At 42.1% G+C, this 12,671-nt stretch overlaps 1 protein-coding gene across 2 annotated transcripts in view; it reads left to right on the top strand.

Annotated features, from left to right (window-relative positions):
* Nucleotides 1-12,511, top strand: part of LOC134664042 (long-chain-fatty-acid--CoA ligase 4) — a 39,789-nt gene extending 27,278 nt beyond the window's left edge. The window contains exons 4-15 of one of the 2 annotated variants that reach the window (XM_063520608.1): nucleotides 822-1,037; nucleotides 2,376-2,553; nucleotides 2,931-3,182; nucleotides 3,439-3,583; nucleotides 4,242-4,315; nucleotides 4,739-4,854; nucleotides 5,289-5,432; nucleotides 6,949-7,127; nucleotides 7,879-7,978; nucleotides 8,429-8,582; nucleotides 8,781-8,961; nucleotides 9,341-12,511. In XM_063520608.1, coding sequence (XP_063376678.1) covers nucleotides 822-1,037; nucleotides 2,376-2,553; nucleotides 2,931-3,182; nucleotides 3,439-3,583; nucleotides 4,242-4,315; nucleotides 4,739-4,854; nucleotides 5,289-5,432; nucleotides 6,949-7,127; nucleotides 7,879-7,978; nucleotides 8,429-8,582; nucleotides 8,781-8,961; nucleotides 9,341-9,590 — 1,989 coding nt within the window. In that variant the 3' untranslated portion in view covers nucleotides 9,591-12,511. Of the gene's footprint in view, nucleotides 1-821; nucleotides 1,038-1,545; nucleotides 1,700-2,375; nucleotides 2,554-2,930; nucleotides 3,183-3,438; nucleotides 3,584-4,241; nucleotides 4,316-4,738; nucleotides 4,855-5,288; nucleotides 5,433-6,948; nucleotides 7,128-7,878; nucleotides 7,979-8,428; nucleotides 8,583-8,780; nucleotides 8,962-9,340 lie in introns of those variants that run through there. The other variant, XM_063520607.1, reaches the window with a different exon arrangement.
* The last annotated feature ends 160 nt before the right edge of the window (nucleotides 12,512-12,671 follow it).

The raw sequence follows: 12,671 nt of genomic DNA, 5'->3' as shown, positions 1-12,671 counted from the left end.
TGTTTTCTGCTTTACTCTCACTGGTTTGCTGGCAATTAGAATTAAGACTACCTTCTTCGCATCGTTATTACTATTATTGTGTTGAAACATCGTGGTTGCTGAGTGGCATTACGTTATTCGGTCATCAAGAATCTCACATGTTGAATACATACTCGTATACATTATTTTATTATTAAAAACATTCGTTCTTTCAAGTAAAATTAAATGAAATTAAAATAAACTTACTAACTTCTCCTTCGCTAAGATAAACTGACATAATTCGCACTGTCCATTGCAATCAGATGACCAATTAAAACTGTCACTTAACCGCATCAGCATTAATTAAGTGTACCCAAGCGTAAACCGCCTACATCCGATACTAAACCACATGTGCTGTATTTTCCACCACTCTAGCAAACTAGGTTATCTGAGCTAACTATCCATTCAAAACATTAGGAATTTATACATGAGACTGTTGAGACACTTTCAATATTACACGTCTATTTTCAAAGAGAAAATGTAATCCCTCTTGTACAGTCGCCATCAGATACGTACATGTCTTTCTTGTGCCAGTCTTTTAATTTGAAAGAAATGATTGGCGATTACTCCACCGACAAGAGCAAAGCTCTTAAGTTATGATGATGATGATACGTACATTACAACAACTTGTACAAAGATGAACTTGTCCCCCTCCAGCTAATTATGCGCCAGTTAGAGATATTAAGATTTAAAACCCATTCATGAAGACTTAAATATATACACGACCGAACGTCGCATCGAAAATCGAGCGATCATAAACTATTGCACACTCATGGTATTAACAATTTATATTTGCCTTCCAGGCCCGCATAATCCAAAGCAGCAGCGACAGCGTGACCGTCCGCTCCGTCGCTGAGCCCACCGAGCTCCACCTCCGCATGGTGCGCGACAACGTGCTCAGCATGGAGGGCATGCTGCGCGCCGCCGCCGCTCGCTGGGCTGAGAAACCTGCACTGGGAACCAGGACGGTGCTAGGTGAAGAGGATGAACCACAGCCTAACGGACGGGTCTTCAAGAAGGTGAGTCACCGAGCTCCACCTCCGCATGGTGCGCGACAACGTGCTAGCATGGAGGGCATGCTGCGCACCGCCGCCGCTCGCTGGGCTGAGAAACCTGCACTGGGAACCAGGACGGTGCTAGGTGAAGAGGATGAACCACAGCCTAACGGACGGGTCTTCAAGAAGGTGAGTCACCGAGCTCCACCTCCGCATGGTGCGCGACAACGTGCACAGCATGGAGGGCATGCTGCGCGCCGCCGCCGCTCGCTGGGCTGAGAAACCTGCACTGGGAACCAGGACGGTGCTAGGTGAAGAGGATGAACCACAGCCTAACGGACGGGTCTTCAAGAAGGTGAGTCACCGAGCTCCACCTCCGCATGGTGCGCGACAACGTGCTAGCATGGAGGGCATGCTGCGCGCCGCCGCCGCTCGCTGGGCTGAGAAACCTGCACTGGGAACCAGGACGGTGCTAGGTGAAGAGGATGAACCACAGCCTAACGGACGGGTCTTCAAGAAGGTGAGTCACCGAGCTCCATCTCCGCATGGTGCGCGACAACGTGCACAGCATGGAGGGCATGCTGCGCGCCGCCGCCGCTCGCTGGGCTGAGAAACCTGCACTGGGAACCAGGACGGTGCTAGGTGAAGAGGATGAACCACAGCCTAACGGACGGGTCTTCAAGAAGGTGAGTCACCGAGCTCCACCTCCGCATGGTGCGCGACACTGTCCTCACCATGGAGAGCAGGTTTGAAGTGTCACACTGATTAATTATCAGACATATATAGATTAACATTAAAAACGTATCCTAATTTCCAACCCTCTCACATTGCTCAGTCTCTAGTGTTACACACTAAACCAATCAATCAGTGCTATCCACACGGGATTAGAGTATAGTAAGTACCTACTCGACAAAGCGGATTGCGAGATGCGAAGCCTCACAAGAGACACGGGAGAGCATTCCCACGCTCGACCGGCCGATCGATCTGTATTAGTTAATACGTGTTTACATATACTTACACAGAATAATTGTAATAACGTTATAGTCGTAATCTTTTAGGCATGGCATGATATGCTTTTAGACACCTATGACCCCTAAAATGTAAAAACTCTTCAAATGGAGATCAGAAATTTGCGACTTCGTAGACGTGATATTTGTAAATTTTGTAATCGAAGAAAATTCCGATCATGTGTATGTACAGACCGGATTCATTTCTTTCAAATAATGTTAATTCATTTGCGACTTTACTTTGTGGTATTTTCTCCCATGATATCCAACAGCAGCTTTGGAAACATACTTTATCTTTTCATTTACTAGTAAGAGTTCTCATGGCCACGATCTTAACGTATGTATACATTTCCAGTTCAAGATGGGGTCATATACGTGGCGGTCGTACACGGACGTGGAGAACGAGGCGAGCCTGTTCGCGGCCGGGCTGCGCGAGCTGGGCTGCGCGCCGCGGCGCAACGTGGTCATGTTCGCCGAGACGCGCGCCGAGTGGATGGTCGCTGCCCACGGCTGCTTCAAACAGAGCATTCCCGGTATTTATACATAAACTATAGGAAATAGAATTTAGTCGCGGTTGGACTTGGAGAGCTGGGTTGCGCGCTTATTTCTCCAGATCCGCAAATGAGTCTATAGATGCGCGAACGACATATCCTGTTTGTAATTATTGCTTTAAACCCATGAAAAGTTGTTCCGCTATTTGAATCTCTGTCACATTAAGAATGATAAATAAATATTATTTTATTGCGTTGTCCAGAAAATAAAACCTCAAAAAGTTTATAATCAACTTCCCAAGGACTGCAATAAAACGTTATAGATCAATTCACCATTGAGTCCGAAGTACGCTCTAACCAATTTTCTATCAAAATGCTTGATAATCTATAATAATACTTAATATAATTTTTTTCCACAGTGGTAACCATCTACGCGACCCTCGGCGACGACGCCATCGCGCACGGCATCAACGAGACAGAAGTCTCCACCGTCATCACCACACACGAACTGCTGCCCAAGTTCAAGAAGATCCTGGCTAAAACACCCCTGGTCGACACCATCATCTACATGGAAGACCAGCTCAAGTCTACTGATACTAAGGGATACAAAGAGGGCATTAGGATTGTGGCATATAAGGATGTTCTGGAAAAGGGGAAATTCTCCAAAATTGGTGAGTACTTTATATCTATATAGACACCTAATTCAGACAGAAGTCTCCACTGTTATCACCACACACGAACTGCTTCCCAAGTTCAAGAAGATCTTGGCCAAAAGACCCCTGGTTGATACTATTACCTATATGGAAGACGTTGAAATCCATGGATACTAAGGAATACAAAGAAGGCATTGTGGGGATGTTCTGGAAAAGGAAAAAGTTCTGTCTTGGGTTGCTCTTACCATTCATAACACTGTCATTTTGTCCACAGAGTCGGTCCCGCCGTCGGCCGCGGACACCGCCATCATCATGTACACGTCGGGCTCCACCGGGGTGCCTAAGGGCGTCATCCTCTCCCACCGCAACATGCTGTCCACTCTCAAGGCTTTCGTCGACGCCGTGCCCATTTATGAAAGGTATTGGCTTGCTTTCCGAAACAATTATAGTAGATTCATAGAAAAATCGGATGCTAGACAGATTATATGAAAATAAGATCACAAATAAATTCTTGAACGGTGTTCACGCAACTGGAATTGTCGCACAACAAACCACTAACCTAAAAAGCCATTGCGTCTTGTAGCTATACAGTATGTGTCTGACCATGGGGCTTTAATTCCAGGGCTTGATTTGAGGGCTCCAGGGCTTGAGGTACTTTTACTATGGGACCAACCCTAAAATCGGGGAATTTTTTTTGGCTTTTCCATAGAAAACGTCGACATCTGATCAGCCAAAATGTATGAAAAAGTAAAAAAAAAAATTCGGAGTTGGTGCCATAATAAAAGTAGCTCAGTTTAGCGAGTAGAATCGAGCCCTGGATTTAAAGCCCTATGGTCAGTAACACCCTGTATATGTTATTAGTGAAAAACGACGTCGATGAAAGACACCTTCGCCTTTCTATGTCTTCTTCTTCTTCCTGGCGTTATCCCGGCATTTTGCCACGGCTCATGGGAGCCTGGGGTCCGCTTGACAACTAATCCCACCATTGGACGTAAGCACTACCTTCCTTCGCTTGTCTATGTATAAGTACTTTAATAATGTGGTTTATATTGTTTATAATTTGTATTGTTTTTATAGCGACGTGCTGATGGGTTTCTTGCCGCTGGCGCACGTATTTGAGCTGCTCGCCGAGAGTCTTTGCATCATCGCTGGTGAGTTACATTTTTACCTTACCATACCTTTAGCATTCACTCCAGTTGGGTATTTCGAGTGCGGACAGGTCTTGGGCTGAAGTGAAGTGGCGCAGAACAGAGCAAAGTGGCGTTCACTTGTGTCAGAGGCCAAGATACTTTTTGGTTCATTAAAGATTGGTTTCCCTAGGATAGCGGTGCCGTCATATAGCGGCCGTCTCCATACTAAATAATACGACTAAATATGGATGTCGTAGTATTTGTATAGAGACGGCCGCTATATGACGGCACCGCTTTCCTAGGAAACTAGAGCACAATCCAGTGATGTTTGTATGTATGTACTATGTATGTATATCTTTAGCATGGCACCGGCTCTGCATACGCCGGTTTTACTGCAACATGTCAATTCAGTGACGCTTTTATTTAATTATTCGTTAATTTCAGGCGTCCCGATCGGTTACTCCACTCCGCTGACCATGTTGGACTCGTCGAGCAAGATCATGAAGGGCACGAAGGGAGACGCCACCGTGCTGAAGCCTACCTGCATGACCACTGTACCTGTGAGTGATCTAAGTTTTTTACTTTCTCTATTTTAGACAAATTATATAACTTCTGACATGCTCGAGTAATTACAAAAATTCCCTCTTAGGCTCTCCTACTATATGTGGTTATGTCTGTGTCATGTTATCACCAATAAAATGTCAATCGATTCATTTTTAGGGTTCCGTACTTAGTGGTCAGTACTTGGATGGGTGACCGTTTTCTTTTTGCATTTTTTTCCGTTTTTTTTTTGCTTTATGGTACGGAACCCTTCGTGCGCGAGTCCGACTCGCACTTGCCCGGTTTTTATGATGCGGATGACACAGGGTACGTTTTAAAATTTTTAAAATTCTTAAACTGAATTGAACGAAAAAAGACTTTATAACGAAAAACAACTGTGTCAATCGAGATCAACATTTTTAAACTTTTTTTAATTAACTTTATTGTTGTGTAGCTAATCATGGACCGCATCAGCAAGGGCATCACGGATAAAGTAACCCGCTCGGGACCCATGGCGGCTGCTGCCTTCAAGTGGGCCTACACCTACAAGCTCACCTGGATGCGACGTGGATATGATACTCCTCTGCTTAATAAATTTGTAAGTGGCATTTTCATCCATGCATCAGTCAAAAGATGTGTATTATTGATTTATTGTACATCAATCCGCGTATTCTTAAAACTTAGCTAACCTCTGTTTTTACCCTTTCTAACAAAAGCAAATGTCATCATAAGGGTTTGTTAGATTTACCTAATGATACATTAAATTCAGATAAGTTATAGGCGTTTTAAAATTGAAGCGCTCACCTTGTACAAATTGTACAAGGTCATTCACCGCCAAATATGTCAAATAACGCGGCTACAGTTTAACATCAACGTTCGTGTATTCCCACTAGGATTTAAACTCAAATGATTTGGCGTGGCGTTCAGAGGGTGTTAGGGACGGTTGCACCAAACAGTCTGTCACCGTTAAAGCGTTCGCTATATTGTATGGGAAGTTTAATAGTTGACTGCTGAGTGGTTTCGATCAGTCCGCCAAATGTGGTTGGTGTAACTGGTCCTTATTAAGAGTCAACAGGAGTGGTCATTTCTCCATACAAACGTACTCGACTGTTTCTTCTGTGGGTTTTGACGCTAGAGTAATGATTTTTTTCAACGCAGATTAATATTGTCAATATATCCGTATCAGACCGTTTTGGGTTTTTTTTGTTTGTTTTTTAAGGTGCTAGAGTCCTTCAAAAACGGCCAAAATGGCTTAATTGACTATGCCGCAATGAGAAGCGTAGTATTCAAAACTGATATCAATTAGCCAAAAAGCAAAACGGTCCGATACGGATAATTTCATAATCATTTAGATTTCGAAGTTTGGTTAGGATTGGTTAAGTTTTGGAGGAGGAAACAGTCGAGTACATAACCTCGATTTTTGGGATTTTTATGCGGGATTTTTCGCTTTGTTCTTATTGCACTAGTTTTAGGAGTCGCTTCCGTTAGCGAGACGGGTATATTTACCTATAGTACATTATTGTCGAGGCTCGGAAGTAGCTACTTGCAGGCTGAGGATTCGTTTTAAACGGACGACCTTGGGAGTCCGTTTAATTGAATCCGAAGCCAGCAAGTAGCCTTCCAGCCGAGTCATATATAGTGCTTTTCTCAAAAATGGTGCAAGAAATATAAATATCATAGAAATATTTTACAAAAGCAACGTTCTTGCATGTATATTTTGACAGAAAAAGCCCTTGCCGCCTTTTTATTTTTTTAATAAAAAAAATAGAAGTGTATTTTTCTGCCAAATATACGCCAACCTATTTGAGACATCTAAATAGTCGCGGTACTAATCATCTGTTTGGCTGTTTAATGGGCCTGTGCCTTCATTTGATATGGTCATATCAACTTTTAAAAAGTTTGGAATTCGACAAATAATGGAATTTGTATGCAACATTGCAGTCCCAAAATCGAGACTGCAATGTTTTTAACTTTTTAATTTTTGACTAACCATAAACTACGCGCTTCGCGACCTATTTTTTAGATGGCAAAGTCGACTTTGCAGTCCATTTTTGAGAAAAAATATTTAAAGCTCAGCTCCCGGTTCGTCTTAATCTCGTGTCCCGTTTGTGCAGATGTTCTCTAAAGTGTCGGCGCTGCTGGGCGGGCGCATGCGGCTGATGATCTCGGGCGGCGCGCCGCTGTCGCCCGACACGCACGCGCAGGTGCGCGTGTGCCTGTGCTGCGACGTGGTCACCGGCTACGGCCTCACCGAGACCACCTCCTGCGCCACCGTCGCCGACGCGCACGACCGGTAAGCACCCGCATACCACTCTTTACCCCACTCTTATGTTCATTGTTCTTATATTCGGGGGCCGCCCCCGCCCCCGCCCCGCGCGGGAGGACTCGGGTAAGCGCGAGGTGTATAAAGCGTCGCAGTCGCACAATGGTCTACAGCAGCGGTCGGCACCGGCGGCCCGCGAGGCTCTCCCTTGCGGGCCGCGAGTCTCCCTGGCTATTTTGTATGTAATATTGACAAATGACAATGTCTAATAGAGTCATAAATATTAACGAGGTGCGGCCCGCGTCAATTTCGTTAAACGTAGCAGTATGTGGCCCTCGGTTGCTAAAGGGTCGCCGACCGCTGGTCTATAGTGAACTAAAGATTTACTTAGGTTGGAATCTCGTATATCGTTAATATAACTTGAAGTACAGTGAGCGCCCGACTTGAGACCCCACGTCACCATACTAGCTATGGGAATGTGCACAGATCACGCGAAGTGTTTTCGGCTACTTTTTGACCCCCCACCCCCCTCGCTATTTTGAAGTGCAGAGTGAAAATTTATGTCTTAACAAAAAACCCCAAGAAAAAGTACCTACTAGTTTCGTTCACTGTAAAAAATACACGTAAGATCCCTTACGCTCCCCCTCCCCCGACGTGATTTTTTCGTGACCCCCCCTCCCCCTATAGAACCTCGCGTGATTTATACACAAATCCTATATAGAAAAATGAATACTACTTATATTAAGGCTCCGACTCTACTGAGGCTTAATTTTTTATCCAGATCCACGGGTCGCGTGGGTGCTCCCACTACTGGCACGGACATCCGGCTCGTCACATGGGAGGAGGGCAACTACCGCGTCACCAACAAGCCATTCCCGCAGGTCAATATCCAGTTATCATCATATCATGTTCATCATAATAACTCTCTTTTTTTTTTTTTTTTTAATTATGCATGGGTTTACTCATGGCCACAGACTAGCCGAGGCGTAGACGCGGCCTACGATGGAGCGAGCTCGCCCAGAAGCTCTTGTTTTGCAATATAAAGTATTACTACAATGTCCTGCCGCCAGAGTGCAACAATAGCACAAACTATAGAATAACTTGTCTATATATTTATACTATGCCGTAACCAGTTTTTTGACAAGTTAGCACAAATTATTTGCTACGATTGAATATGATATTGATTCATCACTTCACCGCCTTGAGGCGGTTTGTTTACTATTTATGCTAGTGGCGCTCCCTACGCAGAGTTTTTCGTAATACTCCCTATTACAAATATTTAACCTTTCCCCTTATAGGGTGAATTTATAATTGATTGTTAATTTTTTCAGGGTGAGATTGTAATTGGTGGTGGCAGCGTGGCCGAGGGCTACTACCGTAATCCGGAGAAGACCCGGGAAGAATTCTTCGATATGGAAGGCCGCCGCTGGTTCCGCTCCGGAGACATTGGGGAACTGCACCATGACGGATGCATTAAGATCATCGGTTAGTATTTTATATACTTATAGGAATTTCTTGATAATGACACTACACCCCCTTGCTTTAACGTCCTGTCCGTGTGTATCTCATAACCCATACTTACATTTTAAAGTTAAAATGTATGGGTTAAATTTTACCGAATGGTTCCTTGTCACAGAAAGATAAAGAAAAAAGGCGCTAACCTAACTTTTAAAATATTTCCAGATCGTAAGAAGGACCTGGTGAAGCTGCAAGCCGGCGAATACGTCTCTCTAGGCAAAGTCGAGGCCGAGCTGAAGACCTGTCCCATCGTCGAGAACATCTGCGTGTACGGAGACAGCTCCAAGAATCACACCGTGGCGCTATTGGTTCCTCATCCTCAGCACCTCGCTGAACTGGCTGCCAGGTAGGCTCCGCCGGTTTGAAAAGTTTATATACAATAACTGAGTCGACAAAAAATCGTATGTTTTGGATTATTTAATCTGTTTTCAAATTTATACAATAATCGGTTGAGAAATGCGATGTAGACGAGAATAGACGGATATACGCTATTTTTGTTGTTCACATTCGTAAAATTATGTGAACCCATACACGAATTTTTGTACTGAAGTACGGAATTGTACGGAATTTTTGTTCCGAATTGAAGTTTAGAAAGTTAATTTCTTTTGATAGTTTTTTGAGTCTGAAAAATAGGTTTATAGGTACTACATAGAGCAACTCGGGTTTTTGCCAACTCCATTCATCTAAAACACTACACCTTTCTAACGCTAAAACGCTTATTCCAGGGCCGGCATCTACGAAAAAGACTTCGACAAACTGTGCAAGAACCCCCAAGTGGAACAGCTGGTGGTGAAAGAGCTCGCCGAGCACGCGAAGAAATGCGGCCTCGAGCGCTTCGAGGTGCCCACCGCCGTGAAGCTGTGCACCGAGGTGTGGTCGCCCGACATGGGGCTCGTCACCGCCGCCTTCAAGATCAAGCGGAAAGACATCCAGGACAGGTACAAGGAGGACATCAAGCGCATGTACGCCTCGTGAGCCGCCCGCTAGCCGCCGGCCGCCCGCCGCCCGCCTCTCGCACAAGGACGGCAAACAGGTTAAACCTAGTTAACATTCATCAAATATAATTATGTCATAATAATTGTTGGAGAAATTCCTTGTCGCTGTGACATTAGTTGGGACGTTTCAAACTGCGTATCGAAAGTTGTTTCCGATGCAGCTGAATGTGAACGATTGTACTGTAATACTAATTTAATTCGATGACATATTCGATATTCCTTGTTATAATTTCATCATATTAAATACGTTAGTCGAGATAGTAAATAGACAGTCTATATATTTAACAGTGATCTAAATTAAATTTGCGTGAAAAATACTTAAACTAGGTTTAACTTTGCGGTCGCCGTTTTTATGCAAAATCTAGTGTTCCCCTGATATTCTAGGTCTTTCAAATCGATAGTTAATTCTCTAATCATCGTCGGAACACTAGACGTAGCTGTAGGATACTTAGATATTGAATCGGGTCATCTGCTCACATTTCAATATGAAATATTGTAATAATGACATGTGAGTATATGATTTGCTTGTAAAAACTAGTTTCGTGTCAAACTAATTAATGTACCGGTACCGAAAGATTACCGGTAATTTTCTGCAGTACCGGAAATTCTACAAGTGTAGCCACGCGTCGGCAGGTCCGCGTTGTCTTGGCAATTCGAAACCATAATTTAACAACTTCTAGGTCATAACAAATGTATCGCTACTGATATCTATTAGGCAAAAATGGCTTGTTTCATGAAATCTAATAGTTTTACCATACTGATTCTATTGTTGATGGCTATTTTATGAACGATAGAGGGCCTTATGTATTCTCTTGTCATAACCATGAGCTTACAGCGTCAAAATACCGTAAACCTGAACCGAAACATCTACAGGTGAGACTATTCTAACATCACATATTTGACTGTTATGAATTCACCCTTATAGATATGACGCTAAGATCTGCCGTTTAACTGATAGCCTTAAAGTCATACATATAAGGGTCAATTTGTAACTGTCAAATATATGATGTTAAAATAATTTCACTGTAATATATTATGATATGACAGTAACCATTCCAGTGTTAGGTAAACTCAAGCACATTTAAAATACCAATTTTACAGAGTTATTTAAACGAAGCTTGCCTATCGTAGACATCAGTACCCGTACCCGCAAGGTTTCGTGCCGTGCCCATAGTCGGCGATTTCTGTACATAGATGTTATAATAAATATTATAAAGGATATGAGAAGCGCCTCTGTGAGGCGACCGCTGTTGTATTTATTTATTTCAATCGGGACCGTTAAATTACTCGCGTGGTAAACGGTCCTCGGGACCGTTAGGAAATGTACAGATTTCTTCAATGTAGTTTTGTATTTTGTAAATTATTTATGAAAATAATAGGTAGCTTAGCGGACCGACTAGGCCTCATTTTTTATAGAATTATTTGTATATCGTGCACATCACATAATCTTTTTTAGATATGTAAACGTTTTAAATATTTTATGCCAAATACAGTGTGTAAAGAACGAAATAGCACCGTAGTAAATACTATTTATACTCGGGGACTTTTTATATTAGCTATTTCTTTGATAGTTATAGATATTTTCCAGTAAAAGTCATTTTTATGTCAATTTGGTCCTCATATAGACATAGATTTACTAACGATGCGATTTCGTTCTAAAATAGAAATCACGCATTTGAACCCACAGCACCAAACTGTAACAAACATTCGCAGGAATCTTCCTTCGGCTCTAAGTTTCTATATTATAAATTATAATAATTTTGATATAAGTGTTGTACATATTTATGTCGAAATAGTTTTAACGGTAGCAATGCAACATGTGTGAATGGTCTCGATATATTGTATAGTACATCGCAACCATGTTCAGAGATTTCATGAGATTTATGTATATTTAAGACCCTCATGTCATATGCAGATCTGAATCATGTTGAGTGTGTGTGACTGTTTGGAGTTCGGTCTAACATTTAAGTTATGGGTTCGTGGCAATTATATAACCGAATTTATTGGATAAATAAACTTTTTCATGTCACTACCTGCTATGGTTACGGTGTGTCACTCTTTAAATCCTAAGGCATTTTAATTATTTACACATTTTTAGAGCACCTTACAAAACTTTGATCGCGGTGCTCTTATGGGATCACTTCGGTCTTGTTTGGTAGATAAGTATAGCCCCTTTGGGCCGTCTGCTTTACAGATGGGACAGAATAACAACAAGAAATAATTTGTTAACCCAATTGTATAATTGCCACGACCAATTTTGATAAAAACTACAGTTGGTTAGCGTCTCGAGGACGCTGAATGAGTGAGTGTAAGAACATGATTGGACCGCGCTCCGAATCGACTCGTAATAAATACTGAAATTCTTTAGAGTAAGTTAATTGTTATATTAGGGGCGGGGATGTTTTGCTGCTGTTGAACTTTAATAATAATTTTGCAATAATAGTTTCGATTAGTTCGGGATATAGCATGTAATGCATTAGGGTAGCTCAGTTGCGTTATTTTAGCCAAATCGTTTTATGATTTAGGATCGTGGGCGTCCGCCCTTAAAATTGTTACTTAGTTTTATATTTATCATGGCTATTATGCATTTTATTTCCGGGCGCATTTTGCTGAGCATTTACTCACCCCAGTTTGGTATTTCGTATAATGGAATTTAAAAATCAATGTACCTATACCCGTGCATAGAGTAGGTATATGTTACCTAGCTGTACGCATATTCCATCGATGTATTTAATGTGAACATGATTGTTACTATAATAGGTAGCATCATATTTTTCGATGTATGTAATCGTTTTGAATAACAAAATGGTATTAGCAAGTTATTGCTCAGTTTATGTGACTGCATTTTATTTGAAATTCTTAAAATACAATTGAAAACAATAAATGTTAATAAAATCATTATTTTCTGTTTTATTTCACCCTTTTAGGTATTTGTAAGTAACTCGTGATCCATGATAAAACTGACCCAATAAACATATGTTGGTACTTACATTCATAGTAAATGCTGAGATATATTAGGAATATTACTAATATTAGGTAACAGAAAGGTTGCCTTGAATTA

The sequence above is a fragment of the Cydia fagiglandana genome, chromosome 4 (genome assembly GCF_963556715.1).
Source record: "Cydia fagiglandana chromosome 4, ilCydFagi1.1, whole genome shotgun sequence".
NCBI classification, from domain to species: domain Eukaryota; kingdom Metazoa; phylum Arthropoda; class Insecta; order Lepidoptera; family Tortricidae; genus Cydia; species Cydia fagiglandana.
The sequence above is the reverse complement of the archived record's forward strand: the minus strand, read 5'-3'. Positions and strand labels throughout refer to the sequence as shown.